The sequence below is a fragment of the Oncorhynchus mykiss genome, chromosome 5 (assembly GCF_013265735.2).
Source record: "Oncorhynchus mykiss isolate Arlee chromosome 5, USDA_OmykA_1.1, whole genome shotgun sequence".
Classification (NCBI taxonomy): Eukaryota; Metazoa; Chordata; class Actinopteri; order Salmoniformes; family Salmonidae; genus Oncorhynchus; species Oncorhynchus mykiss.
Window position 1 is genome coordinate 14,747,437 of NC_048569.1, and position 22,134 is coordinate 14,769,570.

At 41.7% G+C, this 22,134-nt stretch overlaps 2 protein-coding genes across 16 annotated transcripts in view; one reads left to right on the plus strand and one right to left on the minus strand.

Moving 5' to 3' along the window:
- The window catches only part of sh3glb2b (SH3-domain GRB2-like endophilin B2b), a 52,973-nt gene extending 40,642 nt beyond the window's left edge, over positions 1 to 12,331 (plus strand). For all 15 annotated transcript variants that reach the window (XM_021601826.2, XM_021601829.2, XM_021601831.2 and 12 more), the window contains 2 exons: positions 409 to 664; positions 10,729 to 12,331. In XM_021601826.2, the coding sequence (XP_021457501.2) occupies positions 409 to 664; positions 10,729 to 10,836 (364 nt within the window). In that variant the 3' untranslated portion in view covers positions 10,837 to 12,331. The remainder of the gene's footprint in view (positions 1 to 408; positions 665 to 10,728) is intronic.
- Positions 12,332 to 18,739: 6,408 nt separating this feature from the next.
- On the minus strand, positions 18,740 to 21,724 carry LOC110523275 (tumor necrosis factor ligand superfamily member 15). The gene is made up of 4 exons (XM_021601842.2): positions 20,935 to 21,724; positions 20,763 to 20,805; positions 20,589 to 20,630; positions 18,740 to 20,104 (listed from the first exon to the last, which is right to left on the minus strand). Exons 1-4 carry the CDS (start codon positions 21,139 to 21,141, stop codon positions 19,674 to 19,676), a joined length of 723 nt encoding a protein of 240 aa, XP_021457517.2. The 5' UTR covers positions 21,142 to 21,724; the 3' UTR covers positions 18,740 to 19,673.
- Between the last annotated feature and the right edge of the window lie 410 nt (positions 21,725 to 22,134).

The window sequence follows — 22,134 nt, forward strand, 5'->3', positions numbered from 1 at the left end:
GCACAATCCAGGTTTGGAAAGCTCTTAGAGATTTACCCAGAAAGACTCACAGCTGTAATCGCTGCCAAAGGTGCTTCTACAAAGTATTTACACAGGGGGGTGAATATTTACGTAAATTAGATATTTCTGTATTTCATTTTCAAAACATTTGCAAAGATTTCAACAACGAAAAAATGTTACTTTGCAATTATGGGGTATTGTGTATAGATGGGTAAAACAAAAAACAAACAAAAAAAGTCTGTAAGACAACAAATTGTGGAATAAGTGAAGGGGTATGAATACTTTCTGGAGGTATTGTACATTCTAAATATGTACTTGCTTGGGAAATATTATTCCTTTATCACCTTAGCACCCTAATTTATTACTTATGACCCCCTCTTCTTCCCCTCTCCCGTAACCTGACCCCAGGTACCCAAACTCTTTTGCCTCGAACGCCAACCCCTCCACCTCTGCCACATGCCCCTCCCCTGTCTCCTCTGCCACCCTGCCAGGAGTCTCACCCCCATGCCTGGCCTCCACCTCCACCCCTGGCATCGCTCGGGAGCCTTCTGGCCAGCTGAAAATCCAGGATGTGCAGCAGCCTTCCACAGGCCACCGCAAGGCCAAGGTCCTGTATGACTACGACGCCCACGACACTAGTGAGCTCTCCTTACTGGCCGACGAGGTAGGAGCAGCCATGGTTCACCACATCTGCTATGGGGAACCATTTGGAACATGCTGTATTATGTAAAAAAATATCAATTCTGTGCCACAAAATACAAACATTGCAATCTTTTGTCTACAAAATGCCAATTGGTAATGGCATGTTACAAACTGCATCCCATAATCTGGGACATTTTAAACAAGTTAGCCTCTGTCTCTCGTTTAGGGCTGACCCATTTAGTTGGCTGGGCAATTGTTTGTTCGATAGGCTGTTGGTCGAATGACATTTCTTTAGTCGAGCAGTAGCAAAAAAACTAAAGTTTCTGATTCGCGCCTGTCTGAGTGGACTAATCCATTGTGGAGGTCTTGGGGATGGCACAGTCCATCACTCTAAGATGTGCAACTGAAATTGTATATGGTTATAAACTCTTCATGGACTGCACCAGATTGGCCAGTTCTTGCTGTGAGATGTTACCCCACTCTTCTACCAAGGCACCTTCAAGTTCCCGGACATTTCTGGGGGGAATGGCCCTAGCCCTCACCCTCCAGTCCAGCAGGTCCCAGACGTGCTCAATGGGATTGCGATCCGGGCTCTTCGCTGGCCACGGCAGAACACTGACATTCCTGTCTTGCAGGAAATCACGCACAGAACGAGCAGTATGGCTGGTGGCATTGTCATGCTGGAGGGTCATGTCAGGATGAGCCTGCAGGAAGGGTACCACATGAGGGAGGAGGATGTCTTCCCTGTAACGTACAGCGTTGAGATTGCCTGCAATGACAACAAGTTGAGTCCGATGATGCTGTGACACACCGCCCCAGACCATGGCGGACCCTCCACCTCCAAATCGATCCCGCTCCAGAGTACAGGCCTCTGTGTAATGCTCATTCCTTCGACGATAAACGCGAATCCGACCATCACCCCTGGTGAGACAAAGCCGCAACTCGTCAGTGAAGAGCACTTTTTACCAGTCCTGTCTGGTCCAGTGACGGTGGGTTTGTGCCCATAGGCAACGTTGTTCAAATCAAATCAAATTTATTTATATAGCCCTTCGTACATCAGCTGATATCTCAAAGTGCTGTACAGAAACCCAGCCTAAAACCCCAAACAGCAAGCAATGCAGGTGTAGAAGCACGATGGCTAGGAAAAACTCCATAGAAAGGCCAAACCTAGGAAGAAACCTAGAGAGGAACCAGGCTATGTGGGGTGGCCAGTCCTCTTCTGGCTGTGCCGGGTAGAGATTATAACAGAACATGGCCAAGATGTTCAAATGTTCATAAATGACCAGCATGGTCAAATAATAATAATCACAGGCAGAACAGTTGAAACTGGAGCAGCAGCACGGCCAGGTGGACTGGGAACAGCAAGGAGTCATCATGTCAGGTAGAGGACCGAGGGCTCAGGTCCTCCGAGAGAGAGAGAAAGAGAAAATTAGAGAGAGCATACTTAAATTCACACAGGACACTGGATAGGACAGGAGAAGTACTCCAGATATAACAAACTGACCCTAGCCCCCGACACATAAACTACTGCAGCATAAATACTGGAGGCTGAGACAGGAGTGGTCAGGAGACACTGTGGCCCCATCCATTGACAGCCCCGGACAGGGCCAAACAGGAAGGATATAACCCCACCCACTTTGCCAAAGCACAGCCCCTCCTTGGGACGGTATGAAAGAGCCCTAGTAAGCCAGTGACTCAGCCCCTGTAATAGGGTTAGAGGCAGAGAATCCCAGTGGAAAGAGGGGAACCGGCCAGGCAGAGACAGCAAGGGCGGTTCGTTGCTCCAGAGCCTTTCCGTTCACCTTCACACTCCTGGGCCAGACTACACTCAATCATATGACCCACTGAAGAGATGAGTCTTCAGTAAAGACTTAAAAGTTGAGACCGAGTTTGCGTCTCTCACATGAGTAGGCAGACCATTCCATAAAAATGGAGCTCTATAGGAGAAAGCTCTGCCTCCAGCTGTTTGCTTAGAAATTCTAGGGACAATTAGGAGGCACCTGTCCTGCAGGTGTGATGTTCGGATTTACCAATCCTGTGCAGGTGTTGTTACATGTAGTTTGCCACTGCGAGGACAATCAGCTGTCCGTCCTGTCTCCCTGTAGCGCTGTCTTAGGCGTCTCACTGTACAGACATTGCAATGTATTGCCTTGGGCACATCTGCAGTCCTCATGCCTCCTTGCAACATGCCTAAGGCATGTTCACGCAGATGAGCAGGGACCCTGGGCATCTTTCTTTTGGTGTTTTTCAGAGTCATTAGAAAGGCCTCTTTAGTGTCCTAAGTTTTCATAACTGTGACCTTAATTGCCTACCGTCTGTAAGCTGTTAGTGTCTTAACGACCATTCCACAGCTGCATGTTCCTTAATTGTTTATGGTTCATTGAACAAGCATGGAAAACAGTGTTTAAACCCTTTACAATGAAGATCTGTGAAGTTATTTGGATTTTTACGAATTATCTTTGAAAGACAGGGTCCTGAAAAAGGAACGTTTCTTTTTTTGCTGAGGTTATTACATTGTGCAATACTAATAAAAATGATTTTATTTTATAACAAATGTGCTTTCTCGCGTGTTGGATAGTGGTTGCTGTCCGCGGATCTGAAATACATCAGTGCGCTGTTGAATTGGCACCTTTTCCTAGACTACGTTGCTATGTGCATAATAGTAAAGTTAACCAGCATATTGGTGTTAAGAACAATGCAGTGGAGGCAGCAGCAGAATGAGGAGACGAGAAAACTGCCATTGCTTTATTGTTTAAGAAAGGTGAGGAGAAAGGAAACTCCAATTTTAGGTCTATAATCAATAGCTTAACTGTTAAATGTTCCTGGCTTTATAAATCATTCATATACAGTACTGTGCAAAAGTTTTAGGCAGGTGTGAAAAAATGCTGTAAAGTAGGAATGCTTTCAAAAATAGACATGTTAATTGATAATATTTAAAAATTAACTAAATGCAAAGTGAGTGCTTAATGACTTTCGCTGTATGTTTGGGGTCGTTGTCATGCTGCAGAATAAATTTGAGGCCACTCAGATGCCTCCCTGATAGCATTGCATGATGAATAAGTATCTGCCTGTACTTCTCAGCATTGAGGAGACCATTAATTCTGACTAAATCCCCAACTCCATTTGCAGAAATGCAGCCCCAAACTTTCAAGGAACCTCCACCATTCACTGTTGAACCTCCACCATGCTTCACTGTTGAACCTCCACCATGCTTCACTGTTGCCCGCAGACACTCATTTGTGTACCGCTCTCCAGCCCTTCGGCAAACAAACTGCCTTCTGCTACAGCCAAATAATTCAATTTTGACTCATTAGTCCAGAGCACCTGCTTCCATTTTTCTGCACCCCAGTTCCTGTGTTTTTGTGCATAGTTGAGTCGCTTGGCCTCGTTGACATATAGGAGGTATGGCTTTTTGGCCGCGAGTCTTCCATTAAGGCCACTACTGACCAGACTTCTCCGGACAGTAGATGGATATACCAGGGTCCCACTGTTTTCTGCCAATTCTGAGCTGATGGCACTGCTGGACATCTTCCGATTGAAAAGGCAAGTGAGCATGATGTGTCTTTCATCTACTGCAGTAAGTTTCCTTGGCCGACCACTGTGTCTACGGTCACAAACGTTAACTGTTTCTTTGGGATTCTTCAAAAGAGCTTGGAGTGCACATCAGGAAATCCCTGTCTGCCTTGAAATTTCTGCCTGGGAGAGACCTTGCTGATACAGTATAACGACCTTGTGTCTTGTTGCTGTGCTCAGTCTTGCCATGGTGTATGACTTTTGACAGTTTACTGTCTTCATCAACCTCACCTTGCTTGCTGAGTCTGGCTGTTCCTCATCTAGTATTTCATCACATACATTCATATTTCATATATTTACACACACATACATGGAGCTCTGCATGTTCTGTCTTTTATACAAATGTCTAAATCGGCTCTAACATACCAGCCCCTAATTGTTAACTTCAGTGAAATGCATAACAATTACTTAATATTCAAAAATACAGCCAATACACAAGACATACTATACCAGAGCAGTATTACGGTTCATAGCTATAAACAAATGGTCCCATATAGGACATGTGATCTCAGTCCCAGATTTGAAGTGTTCAAGTGTTGTGTCAATGTCAAGAGTTTGACGTCTCAAAATGTTAGAGTACGACATCTGACAATCCGAGGTGCACGTGATTCAAAGATGGAGCTCTGTGTGTGTGTTTCACTCAGCTTCCTCCAGGAGCAGATAGAGTTTATTGATAGGTCTCTGTAAGATGTTGGTCTTGGTCTTATCCATGACGCTCCGGACAAGACCTTTGGCCCCTGGCAAAACTTCCACCACACGCCCCATCAGCCAAGAGTTCCTTGGGACCATGTCATCCACAATGAGAACAAGTTTCTCTTAGTTTTGTTCCACTTGTTCCGCTCCTGCATAAGTGGAAGATGCTCCCTTATCCATCTCTTCCAGAAGAGGTCAGTGATATATTGTACTTGTTTCCATCTCCTCAGTAAGTATGTCTCCTTTCTGGAATAGTCCTTGTGGCAGGACTGGCTTTGCATTCAGATGAAGCAGATGGTTCGGAGTCAGGAGTTCTAGATCATTAGGGTCATTTGTTACAGTTGTGATTGGTCTGTCGTTCATGATCGCCTCAACTTCACACAAGGCTGTCTGCAAAGCCTCATCATCCACTACTTGCTTTTTAAGGACTAGTGGATATTTTTTTGGAATAGAGGATATTTTTCACCAGTCGGATCAACCTCTCCCATACTCTCTCCCATACATGGTGGGCTACAGAGGGAGGGTTCAATGAACATTTCATTCAGTAATGCATTTTGAATATTGTTGTGATTTCAACACTTCTCCTAGCTCTCTGTTGATGTTCTGCGGTGGTCGCTGCAGCAGGGCATGACTGGCCCAGCATGCATTTCTAGTCTACTTCTGCGCTGCTCTAGCCCCTTGTTCCCGCACACTGACTCGGTACCGGTGCCCCCTGTATATAGCCTAGTTATTCTTCTTATGTTACTTTTTATTATTACTTTTTATTTTAGTCTACTTGGTAAATATTTTCTTCTTCTTGAACTGCACTGTTGGTTAAGGGCTTGTAAGTAAGCGTTTCACGGTAAAGTCTACACTTGTATTCGGTGCATGTCACAAATAAAATTAGATTTGTCATGGAGTGTCGCTAAATATTTTCATATAGAAACTGATAAAACACACAGGTGCAAAATCAAGGTAACTTAAAAAGATGAGGAGGACCAAGGGCAAGAGAGGGTTTGCGGTGTGGAATCATTGTGGAATCTGAAAAGACACATCCCAGAGCATGATGGTGCATATGCTAACAGAAAGGAACAAGGTAGGTAGCTAGCTAAGTATCATTGTAGCAAAGTATTTATAACCTTTAAATTAGAAATATGTTTTAGATGTTCTTTAGGCCTACCTATATATAAAGGAAAAAAATGTCATCCTATTATTAGAATATTTGAAAAGGCCATCATAATGAATGTTTTGTGGAGCTCCTATGACAATTAATGGAAATGTATTATCATGCTGATTTAGGCCTATATTAAACGTAGGCTACATGTCTGGTTAGGCCAAATCCGTGACTTGTCTAGACTTATTTTGGCACTAATTTAAGGTAAGCTAATAAAGCTTTAATTTGTATTTATAGAGAAGGAGAAGCAGCAGCAAAGAACAGAAGAAAGATGCATTCCAAGATTACTTTTCTGCACACAAAGCCCCAGCGCTGTTGCGGGAGAGAACAAGTCAATTGGATGAGGCTTTCTTTAAAATGGTTTACTTGGACTATGAGCCCCTAACTAAGAGAGAATGGGAAGGGAAGTGGTACTTTGCAAGTGCAGCTCAACCAGGCTACACACCACCTTGCTATAGTATGTTCCGAGACACCCCCATGCCCTATGCCCTGTAAGAAATGGAAGCCAAGCTGAGAGACCTATTGCAACTAGGTGGTGGTTTCGTTGTGTCCACTGACATTTGGACTAGCAGAAGGGGACACAGTTTCCTGGGGGTTGTCGCTAGTTTCATTGACGGAAAATATAAAGGCCACATGATTTTGTTGAGCTGTGAGCACATACAAGGACATCACATAGCAGAAGCCATTTACCAAAAATAAGTGTCAAGTGATACGAGTGGTGACTGACAGTGCAGTGAGCGATGAGCGGGACTTCCAACAGCTGAACTCCACACACACACACACACACACACAGAGAGAGAGAGAGAGAGAGAGAGAGAGAGAGAGAGAGAGAGAGAGAGAGAGAGAGAGAGAGAGAGAGAGAGAGAGAGAGAGAGAGAGAGAGAGAGAGAGAGAGAGAGAGAGAGAGAGAGAGAGAGAGAGAGAGAGAGAGAGAGAGAGAGAGAGAGAGAGAGAGAGAGAGAGAGAGAGAGAGAGAGAGAGAGAGAGAGAGAGAGAGAGAGAGAGAGAGAGAGAGAGAGAGAGAGAGAGAGAGAGAGAGAGAGAGAGAGAGAGAGAGAGAGAGAGAGAGAGAGAGAGAGAGAGAGAGAGGTGCTAGATACACTAGATACACAGTCACTCGCTGTCATTTGTTTTTAACACAGTGCAGCAAGGCTGAGCCCGGGCTGGCACATTTTATTCAATTCTGGTTCGATTCCCTCTTTTGTGTTGATTATTTTATCAAACGGTGCGCTTAAAGCATCAGACAAGCTCAGTGCATATAGTTGATTTGATTAAAACACATAGGATGTGTTTATATATGGAAAAATACAAAAGTCGACCAATCGAACAGATGACTCTTGGTCGACCCAGATTTTTTGGGGGTCTGGGACAGTCTTACTCTCTGTAGTGCAGTGGTTTTCAACCGGTGTGCCTTGAGAATCTCTCAGGTGTCATTAAACTTTTCCTAATATTGATGAAAAAAAATACACTCACTTATAAACATGACCTGTGGAATGCTCATGGAGGTTTGATTTGAGAGCACTAGTGTCGCTCAGATGATAGAGTTGAAGTCGGATGTTTGCATACACCTTAGCCAAATACATTTAAACTCCATTTTTCACAATTCCTGACATTTAATCCTAGTAAAAATTCCCTATCTTAGGTCAGTTAGGATCACCATTTTATTTTAAGAATGTGAAATGTCAGAATAATAGCAGAGATTGATTTTATTTCAGCTTGCATTTCTTTCATCACATTCCTAGTGGGTCAGAAGTTTACATACACTCAATTAGTATTTGGTAGCATCATTGCCTTTACATTTTTTAACTTGGGTCAAATGTGTTGGGTAGCCTTCCACAAGCTTCCCACAATAAGTTGGGTGAATTTTGGCCCATTCCTCCAGACAGAGCTGGTGTAACGGAGTCAGGTTTGTAGGCCTCCTTGCTCACACATGCTTTTTCAGTTCTGCCCACACATTTTCTATGGGATTGAGGTCAGGGCTTTGTCATGGCCAGTCCAGTACCTTGACTTTGTTGTCCTTAAGCCATTTTGCCACAACTTTGGAAGTATGCTAGGGGTCATTGTCCATTTGGAAGACCCATTTGCGACCAAGCTTTAACTTCCTGACAGATGTCTTGAGATGTTGCTTCAATATATCCATGTAATTTTCCTCCCTCATGAAGCCATCTATTTTGTGAAGTGCACCAGTCGCTCCTGCAGCAAAGCACCCCCACAACATGATGCTGCCACCCCTGTGCTTCACAGTTGGGATGGTGTTCTTCGGCTTGCAAGCCTCCCCCTTTTTCCTCCAAACATAACGATGGTCATTATGTCCAAACAGTTCGATTTTTGTTTCATCAGACCAGAGGACATTTCTCCAAAAAGTATGATCTTTGTCCCCATGTGCAGTTGCAAACCGTAGTCTGGCTTTTTTATGGCGGTTTTGGAGCAGTGGCTTCTTCCTTGCTGAGTGGCCTTTCAGGTTATGTTGATATAGGACTCGTTTTACTGTGGATAGATACTTTTGTACCTGTTTCCTCCCGCATCTTCACAAGGTCCTTTGCTGTTTTTCTGGGATTGATTTGCACTTTTCGCACCAAAGTACGTTCATCTCTAGGAGACCGAATGCGTCTCCTTCTTGAGTGCTATGACGGCTGCGTGGTCCAATGGTGTTTATACTTTGGTACTGTTGTTTGTACAGATGAACGTGGTACCTTCAGGCATTTGGAAATTTCTCTCAAGGATGAACGAGAACTGTGGAGGTCTACAATTTTTTTTCTGATGTCTTGGCTGATTTCTTTTGATTTTCCGATGATGTCGAGCAAAGATGCACTGAGTTTGAAGGTAGGCCTTGAAATACATCCGCAGGTACACCTCCAATTGACTCAAATTATGTCAATTAGCCTATCAGAAGCTTCTAAAGCCATGATATCATTTTCTGGAATTTTCCAAGCTGTTTACACAGCTAAGCTAAGGCACAGTCAACTTAGTGTATGTAAACTTCTGACCCACTGGAATTGTGATACAGTGAATTGTAAGTGAAATAATTTGTCTGTAAACAATTGTTGGAGAAATTACTTGTCATGCACAAAGTAGATGTCCTAACCGACTTGCCAAAACTGTAGTTTGTTAACAAGAAATGTTTGGAGTGGTTGAAAAATGAGTTTTAATGACTCCAACCTTAGTGTATGTAAACTTCTGACTTCAACTGTACATTGGCACATGGTTACAGTGGCACATGGTTACAGTGCATCTGTATCGTTCAGTGCACTCAGACTGTTGTTAAAAATTGGCGTCGGTTCAGCTAAACCCTAGGGTATGGCAAAGTGGGGACTGTAGAAATATTGCCGCTAGTTATAGCTCACTGTTGAAGCTCACTGTAAACAAACACAATGCCAAGAGTGCAAAGCTGTCATCAAGGCAAAGGGTGGCTACTTTGAAGAATCTCAAATATAAAATATATTTTGATGTAACTATTTTTTTAGTTACTACATGATTACATAGGTGTTATTTCATCATTTTGATCTACTCACTATTATTCTACAATGTAGAAAATAGTACAAATAAAGAAAAACCCAGGAATGAGTGTGTCCACACTTTTGACTGGTACTCTATACCCATTGATTCTTGAAGAATATCACTTATCGATGCCTAATGAGCCTGCTCATCAGAACCTAAAATATAAGCTTGTTTTGCTATTTTGTAAACAAACACTATAGCCTTAAATCCTAGTTAAAACTATAATTGTTATATCATGGATGGTCTGTCCTTGTATCTATAGCTCTGTCCATGAGTTTGGGAGTGGTTCCATTTCTCCAGCCCCATCCCTCAGCTGTTTACCAAAACAGTGGTGGGGTGTTCTCTTTGTTATTGTTCGAACTGCTGATTGCCCTTTTAATGGAAATTGAATTGTTTCAGAAAACAAATGAATGTGATTCAAATTCTATAAGAACATATGAAAACCCTGATCTCGTTACAGCCCTGTCGATCTCTGTAGCATATGATATCTAAGGAGTTGTGTGTTGGTGAGTGATTTGTTGTAAGTGTGTGCACATGAGGCCTTGCCTAGGCCTGAGGGTTATACTACAAAGCAGGTTCACGCAGTGGTCTAAGGCACTGCATCGCAGTGCTAGCTGTGCCACCAGAGATTCTGGGTTCGAGCCTAGGCTCTGTCGCAGCCGGCTGCGACCGGGAGGCCCATGGGGTGGCGTACAATTGGCCCAGCGTTGTTAGGGACGGTTTGGCCGGTAGGGATATCCTTGTCTCATCGCGCACTATTGACTCCTGTGGCGGACCGGGCGCAGTGCACGTTGACCAGGTCGCCAGGTGTACGGTGTTTCCTCCGACACATTGGTGTGGCTGGCTTCCGGGTTGTGTTTCGGAGGACGCATGGCTCTCGACCTTCGCCTCTCCCGAGTCCGTATGGGAGTTGCAGCGATGAGGCAAGACTGTAACTACTACCAATTGGGGAGAAAAAAGGGGTAAAAATATATATATTTTAAATAAATAAATAAAGGTCTATAAACGGGTGTTTTTGGTTTGTGAGTCAATTAGACCACGCCATTTTCAAGCTTATGAAGCTAGGTAATAAAAAAGTTATTTCAGAATATTTAGGCAAGTTAGCTGGCTAACTACTTGATTCTACTTTGTAGTATTATCCCTCTGATGTGATGCCCGCTCTGTTTCAGCTCATCACTGTCTACACAGTGCCAGGCATGGACCCAGACTGGCTCGTGGGAGAGCGGGGCAACCAGAAGGGCAAGGTGCCTGTCACCTACCTGGAGTTGCTGAGCTAGATGGACCCACGTAGGGACACACACACGTACACACACCTCCTCAAACGCACGCTCGCACACACACACGCACACATGCCTCTACCCTATGGTCTCATGGCACAGGAGGTTGGTGGCACCTTAACTGAGGAGGACGGGCTTGTGGTAATGGCTGGAGTGGAATAAGTAGAATGGTATCAAACATGGAAAGATGCCATTCCATTTACTCCATTCCAACCATTTTTATGAGCCGTCTTCCCCTCAGCAGCCTCTGCTGTCTCATGGTGCGCAACACACTTACTTTGGTCTCTGGCCAATTCAAACGCATATGCAAAAGGATTCAAAAGCTAAATGAGTGGATATATAGCGCATCAGAAGGGGAACAGTCGTAAAAATAGTGAATAGTCTATATTCTAGCTCTATAGTTGCTCTTTTCCCACTAGCTATTTGGAATCCATCCACCTTGCACGCTCTATCTTTCTTTCTCATTGAGAAATGACAGGAGCCGCTCGAATAAGGTGGCATATCTGGGTATATAGTGTATATAATAGACTCTCAATATATAGAGGAAAGGTCCTTCTTGTTTTATTTCGTTTTTCAGCCAAGCTAATTTAGTCATAGTTAGTCACCATTACTTTGACATTTCAAAGCCATAGGGAAAAAAGTAAAACCGGCTGTAAAATCCCCCAGCTGTAGGCCTGTAATGCAAACATCATCCAGAGTGACGCAAATATTTATCTCTCCAAGGTGTTATTAGCCATTGGCTATAACAACATAAAAAATGAATCTTGAAAGAAAGAGACTGCTGTACAGTTTGCTAACAGAAGGTGACTCATATTGGCTGAGTCATAAACAGGTGATGAAAGACGAGAGGAATAGTTGAATTTCAGTTCTTATGTTTTCTGACTGGTTGCATTCTGTTTATGTACGTATTCTATTGACGTGGCTTTTATTTCTTAGGTATCACTGTTTGACTTTTTTACGAGTGTTCCCCCATCTTGCCCTATTTGTGAGGAAAAAGACAAAACCATGGTAACTTTATTAAACTAACAAAGGTTAATGCAAATCAAAGTATTGAGTTGCTCTCTCAGTGGGTTGATCCGTTGTTGATGTTTGCGTGTCATTGTTGTTTTTGTTTATCCACTCTGGTTGCTGATGTTTGTCGAGTTTCGGGTGTGTTTTACTAGCTATCAGGTCTTAATGTTTGTCTTTTTGAATTTGTAGATGTTTTGAAATGGGTGTAGTTGTATGTAATAAGTTCAGACCTGTGGTTTCCTTTCCTCCCTGATCTCCCTTTACCCCTGTGTGGGTCGCCATCTCTCCCTGAACCCCTCAACCATTCCTCCTGTCAGTGTTACCAATATGCTGTTGTATGATTATGGTATGAATGGAACTTGAAGAAAATTAACAACAGCTTGTTTAAACTGATAAAAAATAAGCACTGGATAATCTGACACATTAAAACAAAACAACTGTTCATTTATAACATTGTACAACTGAATAAAATGTTACATTTCAACATTGTTTTTTTTGTGATGATGCAGTTCCACTCCTCATATTTTGTGTTTATTGGATAGATGTAGGAACGAGTGTACTGAAATAGCAGTGGACCAGAGTCAAACCCATGTTGCAGCGGAGGCAGGGGCTTAGACCGCTAGACCAGCCTAGGTCACATGTAATGTTTTTGAAAGACAGAGTGGGATGATCTGTGACTCACTGGAACCTTTCCCGGTTTGAGGAATTAATGCAGCCACAGAGTTACACACAGACAGGGTAATACATAGGGATAGACTGATGTGGTTTTCTGAAGGCACTCTGTGCAGCTACCTCACCAAATGTGGATTGTAGCTTTAAGACAACATCATTTAAAGGTTCCCTTATTTGGCCTTACGATAAGACCTAGGCCAGGATTCAATCTGATCGTGTTTTGTCTGATGTGCACCTTTTTAAAGGCAATGTTATCACATTTGTGGAGACTGTGTTCACGGTAAATGCTGTATATATCGTCTCAATCAGAAATTAGCTTTAAATATCATATAAAACTGATCTACCACTGATCGGATTGAATCCGAGTTAAAGTTAAACCTTGGTCGCAAATGGGTCTTCCAAATGGACAATGACCCCAAGCATACTTCCAAAGTTGTGGCAAAATGGATTAAGGACAACAAAGTCAAGGTATTGCAGTGGCCATCACAAAGCCCTGACTTCAATCATATAGAAAATGTGTGGGCAGAACTGAAAAAGAATGTGCGAGCAGGTAGGCCTACAAACCTGATTACTAATTGAGTGTATGCAAACTTCTGACCCACTGGGAATGTGATGAAAGAAATAAAAGATGAAATAAATAATTCTCTCTACTATTATTCTGACATTTCACACTCTTAAAATAAAGTGGTGATCCTAACTGACCTAAGATAGGGAATTTTTACTGGGATTAAGTGTCAGGAATTGTGAAAAACTGAGTTTAAATGTATTTGGCTAAGGTGTATGTAAACTTCCGACTTCAACTGTAGTTCCTGAGTTCTTTAAATGGTCTGTAATTAAACCATGTTTAAAGAAACCAAATATTAATGTAATATAATCAGCCCTCATAACACCCACATATCAGCAGTGCATCACTGGCTGATGGTGTTAAAACTTGTTTTTTTCTGTCAGGTTTCCTCTCTTTGCGTCACTCAAAACCAATGGATTTCTATTTCAGAACCACGTGTCATACCCTAGAGAGAATCCCTCTCACTCAAACTCTTTCATCATAAACATCCCACAGTCTTTCCTCAAGATTACAAAAAGGTCATAGCAATTTCACTTCGCCCCCACATTACTCATGTCTGGGCTAGTCCTGCCAACTGTTGTGCAAACAAGCTAATGTACAAGCAAGAACTTCCCTGCATTCCCTTGTGGAATACTGGGGATTGAGAGAAAAAAATGTTGGCTGTAGTTCATGTGCTACAGACATCGCTATGCTTGCAACCAGATCAGATGATGAAAAGATTACAACCAAAATATGCCAACATTTCCAGTCTAGTCTGATGGAAAAACACCTATGACTGAAGTTTGTCATGCAAAATTGTTTGCTTGAAAATACTTCCACAAGTAGATGTAACCAAACATATTGTTAGACGCTAACTGTGAACTGTAAGTAGTTGTTTCCCATTGTTTTCTCTCTAGTTTTAAATTGTCACACCTCAAGAAAAAGATGTGACCTCTACCAATCTACAGTATATTGAAATCCCATTCCCCTTACATATGTTGTTTTTTTAAATTATTGGAATTGTTAGAGACATGTAAAAAGGTGCTGAATTCAAGGATTGTACATGGGAACGTCTCATTTTTTTTTTTTACATGGCTGATTAGCCTTCCTCAGAAGAGGGCGAGGAAACAGACCACGAAGAGAAAGGACACTGACATCGTGTGAACAATCAAAGACTTACACCCGGTGACAAAAGAGGTGCCGCCATTAGAGGAGAAGGCGGAACTCAGTCCACGAAGAGATTCCCCAACGGAGACCTTCGCCGAGTAATTATTTCATTATATTCTGACCCATAAGAGCGACAGTTCGGGGCAAGGTGTTAGGGCTAAACTAAGCAAAGTTAATAAATGTATCCAAGTGTGTTTTTCTCTCGTGCACTCTCTCTTTCTAAATTCCCATTTTGTGTAACAGGTATCATATTGTGTTGGCCCACTAGGGACCTGTTTCATTGTACTAAGTTCTAATCAATAGCCAACATTACGACAGTGGTCAAGACTAAATATATGTTGTTCTCTAATTCTGGCAAAATTGTTGATGGACTACCTATTTATTCATTGAATGGTTCTCCAATCGATTGGGTTCCAGTCTATGAATATCTGGGCTTTTGGATTGACAAGGATTTAACTTTTAAAAAACATACTGATGAGCTACTTAAAAAGCTATGATTTAAAGTGGGCTTCTTTTAAAAAAAATAGGTCTTGCCTCTCCCTGAACAGCAGGAAGCAGATTGTACAGTCAACTTTCCTGCCAGTTCTTGACTATGGTGACACAATTTACCAGAATGCAGCAGCCACTACTCTTAAACCTTTGGATGCCGTCTACCATAGCGCCTTTCGCTTTATCACAGGTGACAGTTTTAATACTCGTCACTGCATCCTGTATCAAAAGGTTGGTTAGTCCTCATTAAAGTCCCGTAGATCACGTCACTATTCCCTTTTTGTTTACAAAGCTCTACTCCACAAGCTTCCTGTTTACCTATTTTCATTGTTGAAGTATAAACATTTGGTTGGTTAACTCTTGAGGTTCCTCAGGTCCCCAACGAATTAGGTAAATCCGTATGTAGTTTTAATGCCCCTCACTGCTGGAACAATTTGCAGGGCTCATTACAATTAGATGTTCTGGTGCCACTCGGGCAGTTAAGGGTGTTACTTGAGGACCTAGTAGCTGTGGACTGTAAATGTTTTTCATAAATAATGTTGTTTTGTTTTACATTGTATTGTTGTGATCAGGGCACCCTTTGGAATAAGACCATGCTCTCAATGTTGTTGTCCCCTGAATACATAAAGGATGATAAAAAAGAGCAACAATAAGACCCTGCCCGGCCGCTGAGGTTCAGAGGAATAGGAGGACGTCAAAGGGCGGTTAATGTAGTGGAGGTGAAACAATAGTACATCAGTGATATCACCTTCCCTGGGATCTTAAGCCAACTGTCGTTCACGGCATTGAGTTGCAGTGTTATTGCAGAAAGTTGTTGGTCTAGCTTTCTCTATAGACTAATAGTCACAAGGTGCTGCTGACATTCTTAACTGTCCATATATCAAACCGTTATGTCAGCAATGATTGATGAGAATTAAGAGATGACGTTGTCTGTAGCGACCTAGTGTGCTGTACACCAGAGGGGAACACCCTTTTCCATGCTGGAGTAGAGACACAGGCAGACATTATAGATACAGGCAGACATAGATGCCCACCAGCGTGTCTTCACCCACGCAACCCTATTATAGCCACACTGGGTTATTTTTAATAACAAGGCTCTTCATTTGCCTTTCGCGTAAATTGTTTAGCACTGGGAAAGGTATGATGGTCAGATGTGAGCCAACTGTCACTTCCTTTGGACAACTGTGGCTAAGTTAATTAAACAGTATTTTTCCATCACTCTACGACCATTAATAACAATCACCTCTGACGTTGTCCACTTCAACTGTTCCTTAGGGTGTAGTTAAGATTCACGTTTGGAACGGCAAGTGCTGTTTGTATTTCCATTGTACAAGTGATGTCATTAGTTCAAATTCCCTTTTGACATACAGAGTTATTATTAAAGTGAAATATACAGATAGATACAGTGGGGAGAAATACTATTTGATACACTGCCGATTTTTCAGGTTTCCCTACTTACAATGCATGTAGAGGTCTGTAATTTTTATCATAGGTACACTTCAACTGTGAGAGACGGAATCTAAAACAAAAATCCAGAAAATCACATTGTATGATTTTTAAGTAATTAATTTGCATTTTATTGCATGACATAAGTATTTGATCAACTACCAACCAGTAAGAATTCCGGCTCTCACAGACCTGTTAGTTTTTCTTTAAGAAGCCCTCCTATTCTCCACTCGTTACCTGTATTAACTGCACCTGTTTGAACTTGTTACCTGTATAAAATACACCTGTCCACACACTCAATCAAACAGACTCCAACCTCTCCACAATGGCCAAGACCAGAGAGCTGTGTAAGGACATCAGGGTAAAATTGTAGGCCTGCACAAGGCTGGGATGGGCTACAGGACAATAGGCAAGCAGCTTGGTGAGAAGGCAACAACTGTTGGCGCAATTATTAGAAAATGGAAGAAGGTCAAGATGATGGTCAATCACCCTCGGTCTGGGGCTCCATGCAAGATCTCACCTTGTGGGGCATCAATGATCATGAAGAAGGTGAGGGATCAGCCCAGAACTACACGACAGAACCTGGTCAATGACCTGAAGAGAGCTGGGACCACAGTCTCAAAGAAAACCATTAGTAACACACTACACCGTCATGGATTAAAATCCCGCAGCGCACGCAAGGTCCCCCTGCTCAAGCCAGCGCATGTCCAGGTCCGTCTGAAGTTTGCCAATGACCATCTGGATGATCCAGAGGAGGAATGGGAGAAGGTCATGTGGTCTGATGAGACAAAAATATAGCTTTTTGGTCTAAACTCCACTCGCCGTGTTTGGAGGAAGAAGAAGGATGAGTACAACCCCAAGAACACCATCCCAACCGTGAAGCATGGAGGTGGAAACATCATTCTTTGGTGTTGAGGGGAGGATGGATGGGGCCATGTATAGCGAGATCTTGGCCAACAACCTCCTTCCCTCAGTAAGAGCATTGAAGATGGGTTGTGGCTGGGTCTTCCAGCATGACAACGACTCGAAACAAACAGCCAGGGCAACTAAGGAGTGGCTCCGTAAGAAGCATCTCAAGGTCCTGGAGTGGCCTAGCCAGTCTCCAGACCTGAACCCAATAGAAAATCTTTGGAGGGAGATGAAAGTCCGTATTGCCCAGCGACAGCCCGAAACCTGAAGGATCTGGAGGTCTATATGGAGGAGTGGGCCAAAATCCCTGTGGCAGTGTTTAAAAAAAATGCACCTTTATTTAACTAGGTAGGCTAGTTGAGAACAAGTTTGAGAACAAATTTGCAACTGCGACCTGGCCAAAATTAAGCATAGCAATTCGACACATACAACAACACAGAGTTACACATGGAATAAACAAAACATACAGTCAATAATACAGTAGAACAAAAGAAAACAAAAAGTCTATATACAGTGAGTGAAAATGAGGTAAGATAAGGGAGTTAAGGCAATAAATAGGCCATGGTGGCGAAGTAATTACAATATAGCAATTAAACACTGGAATGGTAGATGTGCAGAAGATTAATGTGTAAGTAGAGATACTGGGGTGCAAAGGAGCAAGATAAATAAATACTGTATGGGGATGAGGTAGGTAGATAGATGGGCTATGTACAAGTGCAGTGATCTGTGAGCTGCTCTGACAGCTGGTGCTTAAAGCTAGTGAGGGAGATATGAGTCTCCAGCTTCAGGGATTTTTGCAGTTCGTTCCAGTCATTGGCATAACATAGTAAACATAAATCCGGGACACTCCAATTAGTATGTGTTACGTTTGGTAAGCTATGCATTCATTTGTGGATGTCCATCATCCATTTCATATGATATGTTAAGAATTACATTTCATACATTACGTTATGAACTTGCAAAGAATATGATATGTTACGAATTCCAATCTAACGTTAGTTAGGTTAAGGTTAGGCTTAGGAGATAGGTTAAGGGTTAAGGTTAGAGTTGGGGAAAGGTTTAGCTAACATGTTAAGTAGTTGCAAAGTAACTAAAAAGTAGTAAGTCGTTGTTAATTAGCTAAAATGATAAGGTTGTCCGTGATGAGATTCGAACACTCAACCGTTATATTCAATGGGTACAAATCACTCATTTAAAAGTCCAAAAATGAATGTAGCAATAGCTTATCATGAAGGGGAGACCAGAGGGGTATACTACAAAGCAGGATAAAGGAGTTTGCCAGCTAACTTTCCTAAATATTATGATATAACTTTAAAGATAAGCTTGAAATGGGCATAGTCTAATTGTTTCAACAAACAAAAACACATACCGAAGTTTAGCTGTTTTACTTAACCAGAAAATCTATAGTTATTTCTGGTTGCTTATCAAAGTTAGCTGGCTAACTTGTTGATCATGCTTTGTAATATACCCCTCAGTAGTACTCAGTGGAGTGATTCATTTAACTGCAGTGTAGAAACATATTTCCATTACACACATCCACTGACTAAGAAATGGAAAACTTCCAGGGATGATGACACAACCTTTTCAGGCCAGGATTCACACTTAGGAACCCACACACAGGAAGAGTTCAATTGTCATCTATCCAACTTTCACTGCTTTGCTTCAGGTTTCTCTTTCATTCAAGGAAGAATCCCAAAGTAGAAATTTGTTATTTACAGAAATTAAATACTTTATTCACAGAAAGGTCAATATAAAGTGTTTACTTGGTAACATATTTAAAGGGATAATTCACCCAAATTACAAAATGACATTCTGCTTCCAGGCAGAATAACAGACAGTAAAGGGAGTTTAATACCTTTCCCTAGGGCTACGGCCACACAAAGATTTTGTGTTAGAAAATTGCTAATTGAGCCAATGGGTTTGTATGGGAGTAATCCATTGACAGGTGATGGACAACAGAGATGTGTATGCAACTCGTCTGAAAATAATTTACTTGAGTTTTTGAGGGACACAAAAATAAAAACGTCATATGTCTGTAGCGGCTGTAGCCCAAGGGTCAAATCCTACGTTGACTCTTGCACAAATCTCATGCGTTAAAGATTAGGCAACATTTTGAGTTAGGAATTGACCCCACTTTATAAAATCATAATAAGTTATTTCATTTAACAACAATGTAATTAATCTTGATCAAGAAAGGAAATGTGTAGCAAACAGTACTTATGAAATTAATACATTTATTTAACACGGCAAGTCAGCTTAGCAAATTCTTATTTACAATGATGGCCTAGGAACAGTGGGTTTAACTGTTTTGTTCAGGGGCAGAACAACAGATTTTTACCTTGACAGCTTGGGGATTTGATCTAGCAACCTTTCGGTTACTAGTCCAATGCCCTACCACTAGGCTACCTGCCACCCTGAAATAAGGTCAGCTTTATCAGAAGGAAAGCCTTAACTAATACCTGCATGTTACAGGAGCATTGTATCCACAAGGATTTTAAAATGTGCCTTGAAACATGCACTGGTCCTACTAAAAGTAAGCGTGGAAATAAATAATATAAATCCACACAGACTGACTATTTTTGGAATAGACATGTTCTGTCTAGAGGAGAAAAGCACCAATATACATGGTAGTCTCTGCTGAACAGTCAATCAGTTCATAATTGTCTTCATTAATGGACACCCTCAGGAGGTCCCCTTCCTCCAGAGCAACCACCTGTCCCGTGTACACAGTCCTCGCTCCTCTCCTATTATCTGGTATGCTATCCTTGACTTCCATGATAGAGCAATTTTTTGGGTATCTATTGGAGAATTTCTGGACTTTCAGGCTAATAAAATGGATCTCGCCAGATACCTTGTCTTTATCCGGCATTCGAAAGTTGAACCCCACGTAGACATAGTATCGGCCTCCCTGAGGGACAACCAGAGCATGCTTCTCCTCATCATAGGTGAAATTTTGCATGTGCACCAAGCCAGTTTCCCGGTGTTCCCATTGGATGTAATCTTCAGGCACGAAGTTGCACCTTGATGATGCTGGAGGTAGGAGAAGATGGAGAGGATCAGAGGAAATATATAAACGATTGTGATTCTGGAAATATATCCACTTGATATTCAACACACAAAAAGCCAACATTCCTGACTGCTGCCCTTGAACAATATTACCACAGCTCAATGTGCACACTATAGCCTAATTGCAAACTAAACAGTAAGTTTGATTAGGCATGTGAATAACACCATACCCATACACTAGGGATTTCTCAGTGATATCCAAAAAGCATGTGGTTCCTAAAAGAGAATATTAAAGGCACATCTAGGCTACAAATCAGCAAACTTTTTTTTACAAAGTTGCAAACACACACATCCGGTCCATTCACATGTATATATATATATATATATATATATATATATATATATATATATATATATATATATATATATATATATATATATATATATGTGTATATATATATATATATATATATATATATATATAAAAACACGCTTTACTAAGACATACTTGTCAGGTGAGCGTTTGGCTTCGGGTTCTGTTCTTGACGATCTGGTAGGAAAAAGAAAACAACGATCAGCGCATGCTTGCTTTACGCTGCTGATAGACGCGCCTCTCGAGGCTTAAATCATAAAATCAAAGTAATGTACTATGGAAGACATATCATACGAAATAGTTACATACCTATAGCTTGCTGTCGTGAGTATTCTGCATGTTTGAATGAATCCTACAAACACAAGTTAATTATTAATGGTCACCCACAGTAATGAAAGTTAAAGCTCCATTCAAATCCAATGCTAAAGCTCTCCGGCATCTCTGTGCCCCGTTAAAAACATATGGATGTCACATTGCTTACCTTCTCATTACAGTCTCTATTCACACGCTGCGTAAAGACAAATACAGCTGCACAACCCAGAACCAAGAATAACGTGACAAGACGCAAGCGACTCTCCTGTCGCTTCATTTCTTGACAGTGTTTGAGCAAAAGAACAACAGACTCTTGCTGCGCCATTGAAATCAACGTATCGTGAGGAATCTCGCTATTCCTTGCGCACTTATCCATATCAAACCACCACTACGAAGTCTAAAGTAACGTTTTATCTTCTTATTGAAATACATCCCATTTTATAGTTATGCTACCGCCTACGCGACTCGGCTGTCAGTGCATCAGTGCACATGTGCCCCGGGAAAATCCCCTAAATCGTGCATTACAGACTACCCCTCATGCTGCTATAAATGACCACTCTCAAATTAATCGACAGAGCTGTGGGTGTAAAGGTAGTTTATCATGCACATATTAAGGCAGTTCAATGTAGACAAAAGATTAATTACGCTATTTTATCTTATATTAATGGTGTATGCCTATGGATGCGTAGCTAGCTATGTAGCCGAGCTGTCTATGGATTCTAAGCGTTTGATATACATATTAGATCAGATCCTAGCTATGAACCTCAGCTATCATAACCAGTTGTATCAACTTCAAAACAGTCTGAATGACATTAATGAAGCCTATTGATTGAGTCGAATGTAATATAACTTTGTGCCAAGGATGCAAGTCCTATATACACAGAGGTGTGGACTCGAGTCACAAATATGATGACTTGCAACTCAACTTTGACTTGAGCCTTTTGACTCGAACTGACTTGATACCCTCCCCAAGCCCAGATATAAAAAATTATGCTATTAAAAAAAGGGTGAATTCAGATGGAGCCCTTGGAAAGATGATACCCAAAATTATTATTTACGGATATAAAGACTACTCTGTATCAACAAAAAAACGGATTGCAACTTGCAAAACATGCGCAAAGAAAATTACAGACTGAGGCGCAACAACTTCCAACTTTGGTCGACATTTGAAGCTGCACAAAGAACGGTAAATCATGACTAATACAGCCGACAGCTACAGTGCCTTGCGAAAGTATTCGGCCCCCTTGAACTTTGCGACCTTTTGCCACATTTCAGGCTTCAAACATAAAGATATAAAACTGTATTTTTTTGTGAAGAATCAACAACAAGTGGGACACAATCATGAAGTGGAACGACATTTATTGGATAT